The sequence below is a fragment of the Lepidochelys olivacea genome (genome assembly GCF_965140295.1).
Source record: "Lepidochelys olivacea isolate rLepOli2 genome assembly, chromosome: 19".
In the NCBI taxonomy this organism is placed as follows: domain Eukaryota; kingdom Metazoa; phylum Chordata; order Testudines; family Cheloniidae; genus Lepidochelys; species Lepidochelys olivacea.
This window is the reverse complement of record NC_140429.1, coordinates 5,514,667-5,529,966: the sequence shown is the minus strand read 5'-3', so window position 1 is coordinate 5,529,966 and position 15,300 is coordinate 5,514,667. Positions and strand designations below refer to the sequence as shown.

At 49.4% G+C, this 15,300-nt stretch overlaps 1 protein-coding gene across 1 annotated transcript in view; it reads left to right on the top strand.

Moving 5' to 3' along the window:
• RIMS3 (regulating synaptic membrane exocytosis 3) overlaps window positions 1-15,300 on the top strand; it is a gene marked incomplete at its 3' end in the record, with an annotated part of 40,184 nt that overhangs the window by 11,442 nt on the left and 13,442 nt on the right. Inside the window, exon 2 of the mRNA XM_084652217.1 lies at window positions 6,439-6,706. Coding sequence (XP_084508343.1) covers window positions 6,487-6,706 — 220 coding nt within the window. The 5' untranslated portion in view covers window positions 6,439-6,486. The remainder of the gene's footprint in view (window positions 1-6,438; window positions 6,707-15,300) is intronic.

Below are 15,300 nucleotides of genomic sequence, written 5' to 3'. Positions count from 1 at the left end.
ATCTTCACTGCATCATTGTGGTCATATCACTGCCCCAATCTGTGCCTCAGTTTCCTTATCTGTAAGATACTGACCCCACCTTTCTAAGCCTCTGAGGGAGGCTGGATGGTTTAAGGGATTAGTAAACTGTAAGATAAGGAGCTATTTCAGATGAGATTCATAGGAGTATTAAGCCAGAAGGGGGACCACTGTGATAATCTCATCTGACCTCCTGTATAGCACAGACCGTAGGATTAACTCCTGTTTGAACTAAAGCAGATTTTAGAAATACGTCTGATGTGGATGTAAAAATGGCCAGTGATTGAGAACCCAACACAGCTCATGGTAAATTGTCCTAGTAGTTAACTACCTGTGTCAAAAATGTGCACCTAATTTGGCTTCAACTTGCAGCCGTTAGATCTTGTTATACCTTTGGCTGCCAGATTAAAGACACCCCCTCCCCCCACCCACCCACCCAACCCGCAACAAATGTTGGTTCTCCATAGACGTACCGGTACACTATGATCCAAGTCATGCCTTAACTTTCTCTTTGATAAACTAAATAGATGGAGCGCCTTGAATCTCTCACGAGAAGTCAAGTCTTCCCATCCTGTAATTATTCTTGTGACTCTTTTCTGGACTTTCTCCAACTTTTCAACATCCTTCTTGAAGTAGGGACACCAGCTCTGAACACAGTACTCCAGTAGCCATCGCACCAGTGCCAAAAAGAGAGGTAATAGAACCTCTCTACTCCTACTTAGTATTCCTGTTTATACATGCAAGGATTGGATTAGCCCTTTTGGGTACAAGGTTACCGCAGGAACTCACGTTCAGCTGATTATCCACTACGATCTCGAAGTCTTTTTTCCAGAGTCACTGCTTCCCAAGATAGAGTCCCCCATCCTATTGGGGGTGACCAAATTCCACAACCTCCTAATGTGGACGAATCTATGGGAAATGAGATCTCACCACAAAAACCACCCCTCCACCCCGGGTAGGGTTAGCAGAGAGGCCCAGGAAGGAGTGAGCTTTAGAAACAAGGAGCTCCTCTTTGCCCCTTAGGGGCAAATCTTCCAAAATAGTAGACAATGTGTGGGCTGGGAAGGGGAGGTAGCTGCCCATGTCATGCACGTTCTGGAGAGAACGAGGACATTAGGCTCCAGGGCTGTTTGTGTGGCGCCTTTCACCAATGGGAAAGTGAGTTTGGGGTGAAATGCACCTGTGTGCAGAAGGGCAAGAACAAGGCCTACGCACCATATAAGTCTATTTTAAGGGCTCAGAATAGGTGCTGGGGCCAAGTGCCTAGTCCTCTGCGCGGGGGTGAATTTCACCCTCAAGAGAGAAATTAAGTATCTGCCACATGAACTCAAATAACCACCAACCTGATCTGTCTGCTCCAACTCAAGGCGTAGGTCCATGGGTGTGAACGGGACAGGTTTGGGCCTGGGCTTGCAACCAGAACGTCACATTCCTAAGTAGCACCACTTTGTGGATTCTTGACCTCTCACTCGCTCCCTTCAAATATTGTGGCGGGAATCCCCAGGTGGCACTGTAGCATTGTCTTACAAGTTCTGTTTGCAGAGGTGTGAGCACTGCTCAGTCTTGGCAGACATGCTATGTGGTTAGTTTTTTGATGGATTTTCTCTTTGGGGGAGCACTTGCAAGCAGCAAGGCAGGAGTTTGCTCTCTGCCCTTATCTGTCTCACTGGAGTTGAGTCTTTGGGGCAGAGTTGTTCCCTGGGAACTAGATATTGGTATTGGGCTGAGACTGGTGGGTGAAGGAGTTGCCTGCATGCAGTTTGTGACCATCTCTGTCCAAGGACTGGTGCATATAGGGTGAATAAACAAGTTTCACTACAAATACACCCAGATGCACTGATTTCTCCTCCAATGGGAAACTGGGCTGCAAGACTGAAGACATCTGAGACCACTCAGAGGGAGGTGACAAGACCTGTGCCGGCGTGCAATGCAAAGCTCCAAGCTCAGGGACCAACCCTGCCGTCCTCTCTTAGTTTGCTGCATTAGCAACACCGTATCCCCTAAGTGTTCTCAGCTCAGCATTAAGTTAGTGATTTTCTAGAAACACCGTGGCCAAGATCCTGATCCTTTTACAATCGGGGGGAGGAAGGGTCACTCTAGGGAAGGCGTCATTTCTCCAGTGTAAAGAACAGCAGCATTTGGCCCAAAATATGCCATTCTCCTTGTGTATGCGTGCGCATCTTTGCGATTGCAGCTCCAAAAGTTAATTAAAACAGCAAAGATGTTCACTGCACCTGTGCAAAGACCCATTTAATCAATTACCACTGTGTAATTAGGTTTTTTCTTTGAAGTCTGGCTGTATGCAACATTTCAAGTTATTAGGATTTGAGCAAAAAGAAAAGGAGTACTTGTGGCACCTTAGAGACTTCATCGGATGAAGAGAGCTGTAGCTCACGAAAGCTCATGCTCAAATAAATTGGTTAGTCTCTAAGGTGCCACAAGTCCTCCTTTTCTTTTTGCGAATACAGACTAACACGGCTGCTACTCTGAAACCTAGGATTTGAGCAATTCATGAGTCATGAATATGTCACAGTAGCAGCCTGAAGCCCCACCTGAGACCAAAGCTCCCCTGTGCTAGGCACAGTACACACAAAGCCCCAAAGAGCTTACAGTCCATGCAGACCAGACAGACAAGTGATGGGAGAAAGGTGCTTTTGAAAGCTTTACCCAATAATTCTGCCTAAGTTCCACTTTCAAAAGTGATTTAGGAGCCAAAGTTTTAGTTAAAGTCTATGGCATTTAGACTCCCAAGTCACTTAGGTGCTTTTGAAAATTTTACTTATTGTCTCTGATGTACAGATGGGGAAAACGGGACCCAAAGAGATTAAATGACTCACCCGTGGTCACACAGGGAATCTGTGGCAGAGCCAGCAGTTTAACTCAGGTCTCCTGAGTTCCAGTCTAGTGCCTTAAGCACAAAACCATCCTTCCTGTCTTCCATGAAGCGAAGAGAGTCTTTGGATAACTGTAATCCAGTCCCCCTCCATCATCATACACCCCAGGGACAGCTCAGAAATGGCCAGAAGGATTTTCCTCAAACTTCAATAAGATTCCCTTTTGGGCTAAGTTCCAACATGGAAAGTTACAGCCCGGAGAGTAATTTTTAATTCTCAGAAAGTTATGAGCCGCTGATACCGGTGGGTCCTAACACAAACTGCACCAAAACCCTGGGCCCCAATCCTGCAATCGGATCTGCACAGGCTGGCTCCTGAACTCATGTTATTCCTGGTGATTTCACTGGGACCCTGCAGGATCTGCTTGTGGGGATCCAACTGCAGGATCAGGGCCTCCGTTAAAGCTGTCATGCACATATACTCATATTATTCTGCTCCCCCCGCCCCCCATGACTTTGCCTAGCTCAGCCACTGAAAGCTGTTAGCTGGTTTGAACACTAGGGCTGGCTTAGCTCATCAGCCCAGCGTGGATTAAATTTAACGGTGTCTGGTAGATGGCATTGGTCACAGAAATATTAAAGCACAGAGCAGTACACGCAGAGGGGATTTTTAGTCAAGTGAGATGATTGCATTTTCAAGCAGTAATTGGTGTTTCTTTATGTATTAGGAGGGTTGGGGCGGTCATTATTTTGTGTGTGCTGGTCTGGTCTTGATAATTACAGCCAGCTTCTGCCATTGCCTACCTCCTTCTTCTCTGACCTTTGGGGGCGAATTTGGAGAATGGTGGTACTTATGAAGGTGAGGAATTGGCTAAAGGCAGCAGTTATCCAGGAAGGTCTGTGGTACCTTCCTCTCCCCCACCCCCTCAAGGTCCACTGACGTCCTGACCTATAGCTCCCTGCTGTTCCAGCTCCCCCCGCCCCCCCCACGCACCTCATGCCTGACTTGTAGCCCATCTGCTCTTCCAGTACTGGGCTCCTCCCCGGCCATGCCCCTCACTCTGCTGGGGCACTTTTTGCTATTCCAGCCCCCGGACCGCCCCCAAGTATTAATTCCTGCAGTTGTGTGCTTTGGGCAGCCCTCCAGGGGCTAGACCAAGACAACAGCGCTCGTTTCCCCTGTGATGCAAGGCAGTGGAGTGGTGCCCAAGTCTCCAGAGTTGAAAGGCTCACATTTCTAAGCCACCCTGCCTCATGAGCCTCCCTGATTACTGAATTCTGTCCGCCTACACGGCCCTGAAGAGGGCTCAGAAAGACGGGTCTGGAACTTCCAGGCTGTGAGATGCGGCCTGCTATAGAAGTGCACAAAGGAAGCTGGTGCAGCCCGGATGGGTTGCTGTGATCAGTGCGCCCTGGGCAGCAGAGGTTAAGGGGAAAGGAAGTGGTGTTTCCCCATCAGCTCTCCATGAACACACAGCAGCAGCAGGTCACACCTGCCTTTGCCCATTTGTGTTAAGCCAGGAGCAAAGACCCAGGGGTGGGGACTTGTGCACAAGGCTTCACAGCACACTTCAGTCAGTCGTGGCTCCCTGTAAATACCGTTGTCAGACCAGAACTCCCCACCTCCCTAAAAAACCTGTTAGCAAAACCAACATGCTTTCCACAAATGCACACACACGAGTTGCCTCCTGTCCTACTGAAATGTAGCTACTTACCATAGACTATCAGGGCTGGAAGGGACCTCAGGAGGTCATCTAGTCCAAGCCCCTGCTCAAAGCAGGGCCAATCCCCAACTAAATCATCCCAGCCAGGGCTTTGTCAACACTGGCCTTAAAAACCTCTAAGGAAGGGAGATTCTACCACCTCCCTAGGGAACCCATTCCAGTGCTTCACCACCCTCCTAGTGAAAAACTTTTTCCTAATACCCAACCTAGACCTCCCCCTCTGCAACTTGAGACCATTGCTCCTCGTTTTTTCATTCTGATGTGGAACAAGGCGACTGGTTTATCAGTGCACAGTAACTGTACCCCCCCTTTTTTTTTTGGCGGGGGAGGTGTTGCGGACATGAAGCAGGATGCAATTTGGCCAGGACACTGGGTTAACAGCAGAATCTGTGGGGTCAGGAGGATTACAAGAGACCATTAGTGATGGCTAGTTGTCAGGGCCTTGGTTTTGCTTCTTGCTCAAAAGACATAAATATAGAGGCTGCACGGAGGTAAATTCTCTGAGCCTGGGGATTTCTTGTTTACAGCCACCCTGAACCTTGGCCTGTGCCCCAGCTTCATCCCCCTGGCGTGCGGGGGCCCAGCCTGGTAACAAGCCAAGGTGTTTTTGGCGTGGGGCTGGCTGTTCTCACTGAAGTTGCAGAAAGCGCCTGCGAAAGCCACTTCCCCATATTGCAGGTTTTCATTCTCCCCTGACAATTTCTGTTGCAAAGCCGCTGCGTCTGAACAAGCTCTCACACGCACACAGTCCCTTGCTCATCCCCGCTAGCCCCGTGCAGGCTCCTCCAGCCAGTACCAGGCTTCCCTCCCCACATCCGCGACACTGAAGGTGATGGCAACATAATGCCCTGAGCTGGAGAAGTTGGGGGGGGACGGATTCACACTGTGCCCTTAAACCGAAGCCAGGGCCTGTTGGGAGGCAGCTGTAGGGAAGTTAAGAGGCAAAAAAATCCCAAATCCTGGCCCACTTCCCCCGCTGCCCAAAATGCTGGGCCACACCTCACCTCCAGCTCTGTTTCTTGAGCCTATGAGCTGGACTAGCAGCTGCAGCCCCTGTGCTGGGGGCAAAGGCTGCAGGGGCGCCACCCTTGTGTTTGCGGCGGTTCCTGCTCCCAGGGCTAGGATGTGCTGGGAGGCCATAACGCTTCCCTTTCCACGCTACCCACTGGACTCTTGCCGCCCCTGCATGGCTGCTCTGGAGGCCTTGACATGGGCTACTCTGACCTAGACCCAGCGTCACAAGATAATTGGCCTGGGACACTTGGCGTTTGGGAGCCTGACTTTCCCAGAGAGGAAGGCTGGTCATGTGGTGAAGGCTCAGGGCTGGGGCTCAGACCTGGGTTCAATTCCCTGCTCTGCCACAGACACACTGTGTGGCCACGGGCCAGTCACTTCATCTCTGTGCCTCAGCTCTGCAGCTGTGGGCCAGGGAAAGCCATCCCCGTTACTTGTCTGTTCAGACCGAGCTCTCTGGGGCAGGGACTGTCTCTCAGAGGCACTACGGTGGGGCCTGGTCTTGGCTGGAACCCTAAAATAGCACCGCGGCGATGCCTGTTGCAAGTTCTGTGCCACAAGGCCCCGGAAGAGTTTCCTGTGAAATGGGGCTGCACCAGGTAGATTTTTTGCACATCCCGCTCCCTTCCGAGCTGTGTCATGCTGATGTCACTCTCTGAATCGGATCGGAGCGGACGCCCCTGGTTTTCCTTTGCACAGTCAGGTGTCTTTCCGCCAAACAGATCGGGGGCAGGGGGATGCCCCCGGGCTGCAGCCTCCCTTCCCCAGTACTCGGAAGGACCAGGCTGCTGCGTGAGTGGAGAGCGCATAACAGACTTTCCCCTTTGTCTCCTTTTCCTCTCCCTGCAGCTGACCCCGCCCAGCAGCCCCCCCAAGACAGAGAGCGACTAGCTGACCATGTTTAACGGGGAGACTAGTTCCTCCTCGGCTAAAAATGTGGTCCGCAGCTCCAGCATCAGCGGCGAGATGTACAACGTCGAGAAGAGCAACAGGGGCAACCCGGACTCGGCCAGCATCACCTCCAACAAGAAGAGGCGCTCTAGCCTCGGGGCCAAGATGGTGGCTATTGTGGGGCTGTCCCAGTGGAGCAAGAGCACCCTGCAACTCAACCAGCCTGGTAAGAGCGGGATATTTGTGCTCGCTGGAGGGGATGCGTCGGGAGATCCCTCGCTTCCTGCCCAGCGCCCTGTGTATCCTTGGCTGCAACGCTGCACTGGGCACAGTCCCGTCGCTCACACCCAGCTCGGGATCAGCTGCTGGCACAGGGCATGCAAACTAAGCTGTCATTATGGCTGGCACATGCCCAAGCCACCTGCCCTTCCCTCCCTCTGCCAGAATAGTGCTCAACTGCAGAACCTGCTCGGTTCTGTCCCCTCTGACCTCGATCACTGTATCCATGGGGGTGATGCAGGAGAATGGACCCAACTCACCATTTCCTCTTGGTTACCGCTGGCCCAAACAGCTGTGGCTTTCACACCTGTCCTTGCAAAGGGCTGAGAGATGCATGATGGGAACTGAGGGTTCTGGATACGTTCTAGGTCCAGCATCTTAGAGTGTGATCTAAACCCCGTTGAAACAAATGGAAATCTTTCCATGTACTTCAGGGTATTTTGGATCAGGCCCCTCGTCCCTTCTGCTCTAATCCCATTGCATGAGACTGTGGGTAAAATTTTCAAAGAGCGTGTCTAAGGGGAAGATGTCCCTGGTCACAGAAGGAGGTGGGGCACGAAACTCCCATTGATTTTCGGTAGCATGAGGTGTCTAACTGCCCTTTGTGTCATTGAAAAGCCTTCCCCAAAGTGATTTAGGAGCCTACATTACATTGACTTTCACAGAAATTTAAGTTCCTGAATGCCAAAGTCACTTTTGAAAATGGGACCTATGGTCCCAATCCTCCAAGGTATTTAGGCACCCAACTCCTATGGAGAACAATTTAGGTGCCTAAACACCTTTGAGAAATCAGACCATTAGGCTCTTTTGAAAGTTTGACACCCCCTCAGCATCATCATTAGTAGCTCTGTCTCCTTGGTCTTTTGCAAGTGAGCTTGAAATGAAAGGGAAGAAGAATGGATTGGATGGAAGAAGCTAGGGGCATTTCCCTCAAACCCTTCCAGAACCTACACTGGGAAAGAAATGAAACTTCCCACTCGCATTAAAGATCATGATAAATCTGCCCAAACCACCTCTCCTTCCAGCTGTGGGACGCTGGATGGAGACTACATGCAGGTCACTGGTTTTTAAACCACATGGTAATGTAGACAGATCCAGTGTCAGGAAAGTCTGGAACTCTGACCTTTCTTGGTATTAAAACCAAGCTGGGGATTGTTGGAGGCTTAGGGTTATGGTTACACACAAGTTGTACCACTTTAACTATCTTGGCATAGCTAAAGCAGTAGCTCCCTGCAGTATGAACATAGCTGTGTGGGCATAGAGGCGCCTTCTACTGGTATAGGCTATTCCCCTAAACGTACCAGTATAAGGCATCTTTATAACAGCACATTGTATCCACACTAGTCGTGGCATTGATCTAGCCATTTTGGTAAAGGGCCAGGGAAGGTGCAGACCAGGTTATGTCATCTAAATGGGATCAGGGCTCCAATGCTCTTGGCCAATGGCTCTCAACCTTTCCAGATGACTGTACCCGTTTCGGGAGTCTGATTTGTCTTGTGTACCCTCAAGTTTCACCTCACTTAAAAACTACTTGCTTACAAAAGAGAAGAATGAGGGGAGATTTGATAGCTGCTTTCAACTACCTGAAAGGTGGTTTCAAAGAGGATGGATCTAGACTATTCTCAATGGTAGCGGATGACAGGACAAGGACTAATGGTCGCAAGTTGCAGTGGGGGAGATTTAGGTTGGATATTAGGAAAAACTTTTTCACTAGGAGGGTGGTGAAGCTCTGGAATGCGTTACCTAGGGAGGTGGTAGAATCTCCTTCCTTAGAAGTTTTTAAGGTCAGGCTTGACCAAGCCCTGGCTGGGATGATTTAATTGGGGATCGGTCCTGCTTTGAGCAGGGGGTTGGACTAGATGACCTCCTGAGGTCCCTTCCAACCCTGGTATTCTATGAAAATCAGACATAAAAATACAAAAGAGTCACAGCTGCACTATTACTGAAACAGGTCTCATTTTTACGGTATAATTATAAAATATATCAATTGGAATGTAAATATTGTACTTGCATGTCAGTGTATCGTGTGTAGAGCAGTATAAACAAGTCATGGTCTGTATGAAATTCTAGTTTGTGGTGACTTCACTAGTGCTTTTTAATGTAGCCTGATGTAAAACTTGGCAAATATCTAGAGGAGTCGACGTAGCCCATGGAAGACCTCTGTGTAACCCCAGGGGTACGTGTACCCCTGCTTGAGAACTACTGGTCTAGGCACTGTACAGACAGAGTAAAAGACAACTCCTAGTCCAAAGAGCTCTACTCACGTTAGTTCTGAAGAGTTTTGTGCCCCATAATTAAAACTGCATTTCTGTTGAAAGGTGGCTTTTCTGCAAAGGGCTCTAAAATTCCCGTGCAGAGGCAAATTGCCTATGAAATTGCTATGGAGCATTAGGAGCTGGGGTAGAGTTTATGCTGCAGATTGGAACCCCTTGACCAAACGACTCAGATAAATTTTGGGCCAAATCCTGAGATTTTTGCCCTCTGAGGGTGGGACAACCCTGTAGAAGTCAGTGGGAGCATTGCCAGCATAAGCAGTAAATTGCTCGGGATCTGGCTCTCTGCATCTAGTTGTAGTTGTTTCTCCATGAAACCTTCATATAAAAGGTGCTAGTGGGAGGAAGATGCTAATTCAGAGAAAGAACTAGTCAAATATTGTGGCTATGGGAATTTTTAAGTGCTTGACATAGATCTTTAAAAGAAGCTGGTGAGCCCATCTTAGCCCCGGCATTTTCTCTGAGTTATTGCTTTTTAATTTTGGTCTTGTTGGCATTTCATGGTTCAGTAAAGTGTGTTATATAGGGAGAAGGAGTTAATTTTGAGCCGGCAAGACTTGCACTTCTGAGATGTTTCTGAAGGGTTATCATTACCCTAGAAAGCTAAGCAAAGAGCATCCAAAAAACAAAGCTGGGCAAAACTCCACCCAGAGACAACAGACTCCATACCTTCTCAGGTCCCCTAGGACTGAGTGAGAGACAGTCTAATCCATGCAACAAAACAAATGGTCTGGAAGCAACTGACTCTAAAGGCAGCCCCCATTCCCAAAACAAATAGGAGCTCAATTTTTCACCAATGTTCTAAACTGAAAAATTTGTCAGTGCATCTGTGCTCCACCCACAGAGCAAAGAGCCAACATGCAGCATCAGCACCACTTAAACTCCTGCCTCCCCCCCCCCACAAGCCCTATTTTGAGGGGGGACTGAAATGGCGCAGAGACCTTGTGCGGGCCCCTCATTCGGGGGTGAATTCCATCCACAGTCACCGGCTTTGTGTGCCTAAATATGGGTCTCTTGAATGCAGAATGGATGCGCTGGCAACTTTGGCAGACAATTCTCAAGGCCCGCTGAACCACGGAGCCTTCCAAATGGGTAGATCTGAACTGGTGATATGCACATACCCCACCCTTCCTGAATAGCAGCTGCCACTTCACAGATGGACTCTGCAAGGTGGGAAAAAAGCCACAATTGACGGTGAAAGTCAGGAAACAGGCTGGGGCATGGGTGTGCGCCGAGAGAGCCAGCCCTTTTCCAATAGGCCTGCTCCTTCAAAAGGACCGGTTTCTACTGGTCCAGAATAGGCCTGCCCGCTGCAGGAGCGGGGTGTGAGAGTTCAGAGGGGCCTGCGAGTTGTCCATGAGCACACTGTCGCTTTCAGCACCATGGACAAGACTCAGTGACACAGGGCTCAGCAAGTTCGGCAGGCGGAGGTGTTTGCAGGCTCTACCATAGAGAGAGCTTCCGGGAGGGCTGCTGGAGACCTAGGTCCAGGTCAGTACAGGTATTTAGGCTGATGGAGCCAGGCCCTGCTCCCTAGGAAGAGTGTCTGTAGGGTTGGGTTGGTGGGGCCCACGTGCTGAGGAGGTCACCAGTGGGAGGCTCACAACCAACCTAGGCAGCAGGATCATACTGTGGAGGTGATTTGGGTTGGCACCTGGCCTGTCTTTCCCATGCATGCACACAATCTCTATGGGGCAATAGATCTCTCTGCCTGCCTGGCAGACCCCACTCCCTTCCTCACCCCTACAAACTCTTGCTTCTAGCCCTTCCAGCAGGGAAATCTCTTTGCGGAGAACCTGGCCCGAAATTCCTTTACAAGAAAACCTAAAAGTCACAGGACTGAGTGTGATTAAGAGGAGCTCAGTTGTCGTGGTTTTCTCCCCTAATATCCAGGGAGCTGTCTATTAGAAACTACCACTGTTTGGGCTTAGTCCAGCACCCACATCAGAAAGCCACGCCACACCTGGCTCTATCTTGAGCCCCCTGATTGGCAGCTTCAGAGGAGCCAAGGGCCATGGAGAATGGCCTGACCTCCTGGGCAGGGGAGGGCTGTGGAGCAGTTTCACTCCAGCTGCCTGGGCTTTACCTGCTCTGGGCTGGAGAGAAGACGTCGCTATCCAGGGGTGTTGATTCAGCACCTTTCACCAGCACTACGAGTTCTCTACACCACACCCTGCTGCTGGGGTTGTTCCTTTAAACCCCGAGGGTGCAAGAAATTGGCGGGGGGGGAGGGCTGTGGATGCCTTTACTGGCATCCTGATAGTATAACTGGCTCTGTTGATAATAAAAAACTTTAATCTTTCTGAGCATGTCACAAATCTTAATGCAGATATCCCCACAGCACCTCTGTGCAGTAGAGAAAGGCTATTATCTGAGAGACTTGGCCAAGATTACGTAGAGGGAGTCTGTTGTCAGAGGATGACCTTAAACCCAGGTCTCCCAACTCCTAGGCTAGTTCTCTAACCATTGGGCCATCCTCCTTCTGCTTGTTTGACAGGGCAAATCTCAAATCTAGTAATGGGGCTAGGGGAAAACAGGCTTGGCAGGATGCACACAGCTGGAGAACCTGTGTTCTGCACCGATCGCTCTCTCAGAAATGCTATGGCAGAAACAGAGGACGATTCCGGTTGGGCATCATGAATGGGCAAGACTTGCCTAGGAGGAGGCTGAAAAAAAAATTGGGGCTGTTTACGGCTGAGAGAGGAAACAAAGCTCTTGAATCCTTTCCTCCTCTGCTGAGATTGCCACGAAAGGGACCCACTGGAGTTTTGCAACAGGAATACTTGGAGCTAGACTGAGATCCTAGCAACTCATTTCAGATGAGAGGGAGGGTCTGACAGCCACAACTTTTACTCTCCCAGCCTGGGCTGGGTTTGATCTTGCAACCTGAGTGAGAAAGAGTTCTCTCTTATTCGTAATTCCCCAGCTCAGCCAGGCTCCTAAACTAGCCCCCTGACCACAGGGGTTTGAGAGTCCAAATCTCAAGTCCAGTTTTGAATATGGGCAGTATGGGTAGCTCAAGTCCCTCCTGATGAGCCGCTGAGCTGAAATTGAGGGATTTCCTCTTCCCCTATTTACTGGGGGGAAATTCTCTGGGCTGGGTGGTGCGGAAGGGCCAACTAGATGATCATAAATGATCCCTGAGAGCTGTACAAATCTATGAAACTTCAACACAACTCAGGCCGAAGCCTTTTAGTCTGTTTTGCCCATTTCTTAGCCCAATTCTGCTTAAAAACTGCTTAGATTAAAACAAAATGAAATAGGCCCTCAAAGAATATAGAGGAGTTCCTGCATCCCATTGCTCATAGTGACTAGCACTCGCTCATGGGTGCATTCCCACAGGAATCAAGGGCGCCATGTATAAGTACAAACCCATAGGAGTAAGGGTTGCAAAACCTGGCCCTAAGTTAGTAGGACAAATGTGATCCATTCCAGGCAGAAGCCATGGTGCATCTCCAAACACACACTAGACAGAAATCAAGTTGTCGGGAATGGCAGTTCCTGGCTGCCTTTCTCATCCATTCTATTCCCTGCCATCCATCCCACTGCCTGCATCCTCCTGCCAATGCGTTCTGACCCTTTTGACACTAGGCTCTAGCCAGGATGTAATTGGGTGGATAAAGGGAGATTTAGCCGATCAATAAGTGTCACATCCCTGAGTGTATATATATATATATATATATATATATATATATATATCTTTGCATCACAGGCACCAACCCTCCGCTATACTTCAAGGGAGATAATTATGGGTAATGAAATTTACCAGTCCGGGCTGGAAATGTTTCAAATGCCAGAATAGCAACAGGTGGCCTGGGAAAGAGATTGTCCTCCTGCGTTTGTTTGCTCATAGAAGCTCTAATTCAACTAAACGAAACCCCCATAATCTCCAAGTCCCCTTCCACAGCTTTACCCATCCCACTGCCTCCTTCCCAACTAATTTCAGGGGTGGCAGGGGGTTCAGACCACAACAATAAAACCAAGGCTAACGATTGTGAACCTGCCTGCTTGCAGCAAGGACTAGCAGGCTGCAACTCAGCTGGCTCATTAGGTTACTTCTGCCCAGTTCTGCCTGATCTGGGAGCAAAGTCTTTCAAATAAAGAAAACTTGAAACAAAAACCTTCATAACAAAGGGTTCTTTTCTTCCCCGGGTACCTCAGCAGGGCTGCAGCTTTCCAGGGTTCCTCCGTGGCTGGAGCCCAAGTTGGTCTGGACTCTGTCTCCATTCTCCTGGCTCAGAAGGGACTAGCCAGCAATTCCCACCCCACCATAAGGAGGACAGGCAGATTATATACTGCTCTGCTTCCCAGCGTTTGCCCTGATTGACAGAGAGAGAGAGAGAGAGAAGCCTTGCCCCACTCCACACTAAAAGGCTCGTAGTCCTGGACCCTAAAAGGAACAGTTGCCTCATTTTCCCCCCAGACGCCAACTGTTATCCCTGGATGATTTTCTCTCTCCCAGCATCTGCCTCTGTTGTTCCCTCGGCCTCTGCTTGCCCCAGAATGCCTGAAACACGGTAACCTGGCCCCGAGACGTCCCCATTTTGCCTTAAAGGGCAAGCATACCCCATTTCTCAATGCCCTACTCATTTTAGGTAGGAACCTCTAGCTTCCTATTGATGTCCGTGGGATTTGTGGGTGATCGGCACCTCTGAAAGTCAGTTCACTTTTATTTAGGTGCCTACATTTGGAGTTAGGAGCCTAACATTGGGTAACCAAGTTAAAACAGAAAGTTGGCCTCACTTCATATTAGAGCCAGTCCATGGAGAGTGAGTATTTCCAGAGACAACTTTTTAAATGAAAGATTTTCCCTGTTTTTCCAGGGGTTTTTTTTTATAAAAATTTTTCCATCTTTTTAATGGAAAAACTGAATTTTGGGGGTAAAAAATCAGAATATTTCAAAGGAAAATATTTTTTTCACAAAGATTTCATCCCATCCCCCTTATACTGTATATATATATATATATATATATATATATATATAAAGCCCTTTTTAAAATGATCAGAAGAATGTGTGAGTTGAAAAATGTCACCAAGCTGTACTTCTAAGAAAGACCAGACACATGGGGCCTGGTTCCTAACAAAGGCCCCGGCTTGGGGGCCATTTATTTAGAAAGGAAGGATGGGCTAGTGGTTCAAGTGTTGGACTGGGACTAGTGTCAGTTGCTTATTCTGCCAGACTTCCTGCGGGACCCTAGACTCCGTTCCCAATCAGTGACTGGAGAGAATATCATTATCGTACCCCACAGGAGTGTGGTGAGCCTCAATCCATTAGAGAGAGTGAGGTGCTCATACACTATAATAAGGGGGCTGGAGAAAGCGTAGAAAGTGATTTATCAAGGTGCCCGTCTCACTCCAGACAAAGAAAATGAACCAAAAGCCCCAGGTACAGGCTGAGTTCATCCCCACCAAATGGACTTGTCAAATCCAGGTCCGCCTCAGCTTGCAGGAGAGAGATGGCCAGGGAACCCCATCTGTCTTTGTCCAGCTGAGGGGAGGCCCCCTCTGTTAGGATAACAGGACCCAGCTGCTCTTCCAGGCTTCCTGCTGGGTATTATTTGTATTTCAGTCATGCCTAGAAGCCTCCCTCAAGATCAGGGCCCCATTGTGCTGCTGGGGGGGAGGTGGAGAACTCGGGTCTCCTGACATCCATGCTAGTGCCCAATCCACTAGGGCAAGTCAAGAGAAGCTGCTATGCTTTTTAAATCCCAGCCAGAGGCCTCTCCTTTCATACCCTGCAGGGTTTGAGGTGGGCAGTTGGGCCCGGTGTGGGGCTGGCCCCCTGTGAGCCTGTGCTCCCCCCAGGACAGTGGCTGGCACTTTCCCAGTGAGTGGGTGATGCAGATTGTTTGTGGGCAGGTGGCATGTGGACACAGGCCCAGGTTTATTGTCTAGTCAAGGGAGCTGAATCATGAATTATCGGCATACAGGTACTGTCATATCAGATCAGCCCAGTGTCTCGTCTAGTTTCCTGCCTCTGACATCGGCCAACGCCTTGCGCTTTAGAGGAAAACAAAAAAGGGAAACAATCTCTTTCCACTCCTAGTCCCATAATGCATCTGGCTAGTGGTGCAATGCAGTATATGGGAGGGGGAGGGCAGGTTCCTTCCTGACCCTGGCAGCAATCATTATAGGCCCTGAAGCATGAAACTGGTTTGGCCCGCTCGTTATCTTTACTTGTGTCGATACAAATAGTAATGGTTCAAAATATGGAAGGGTGCATGGTCTAAAGAGCAGAGCAGGAGCCAGGGTTCTGCTGTGACCAGGT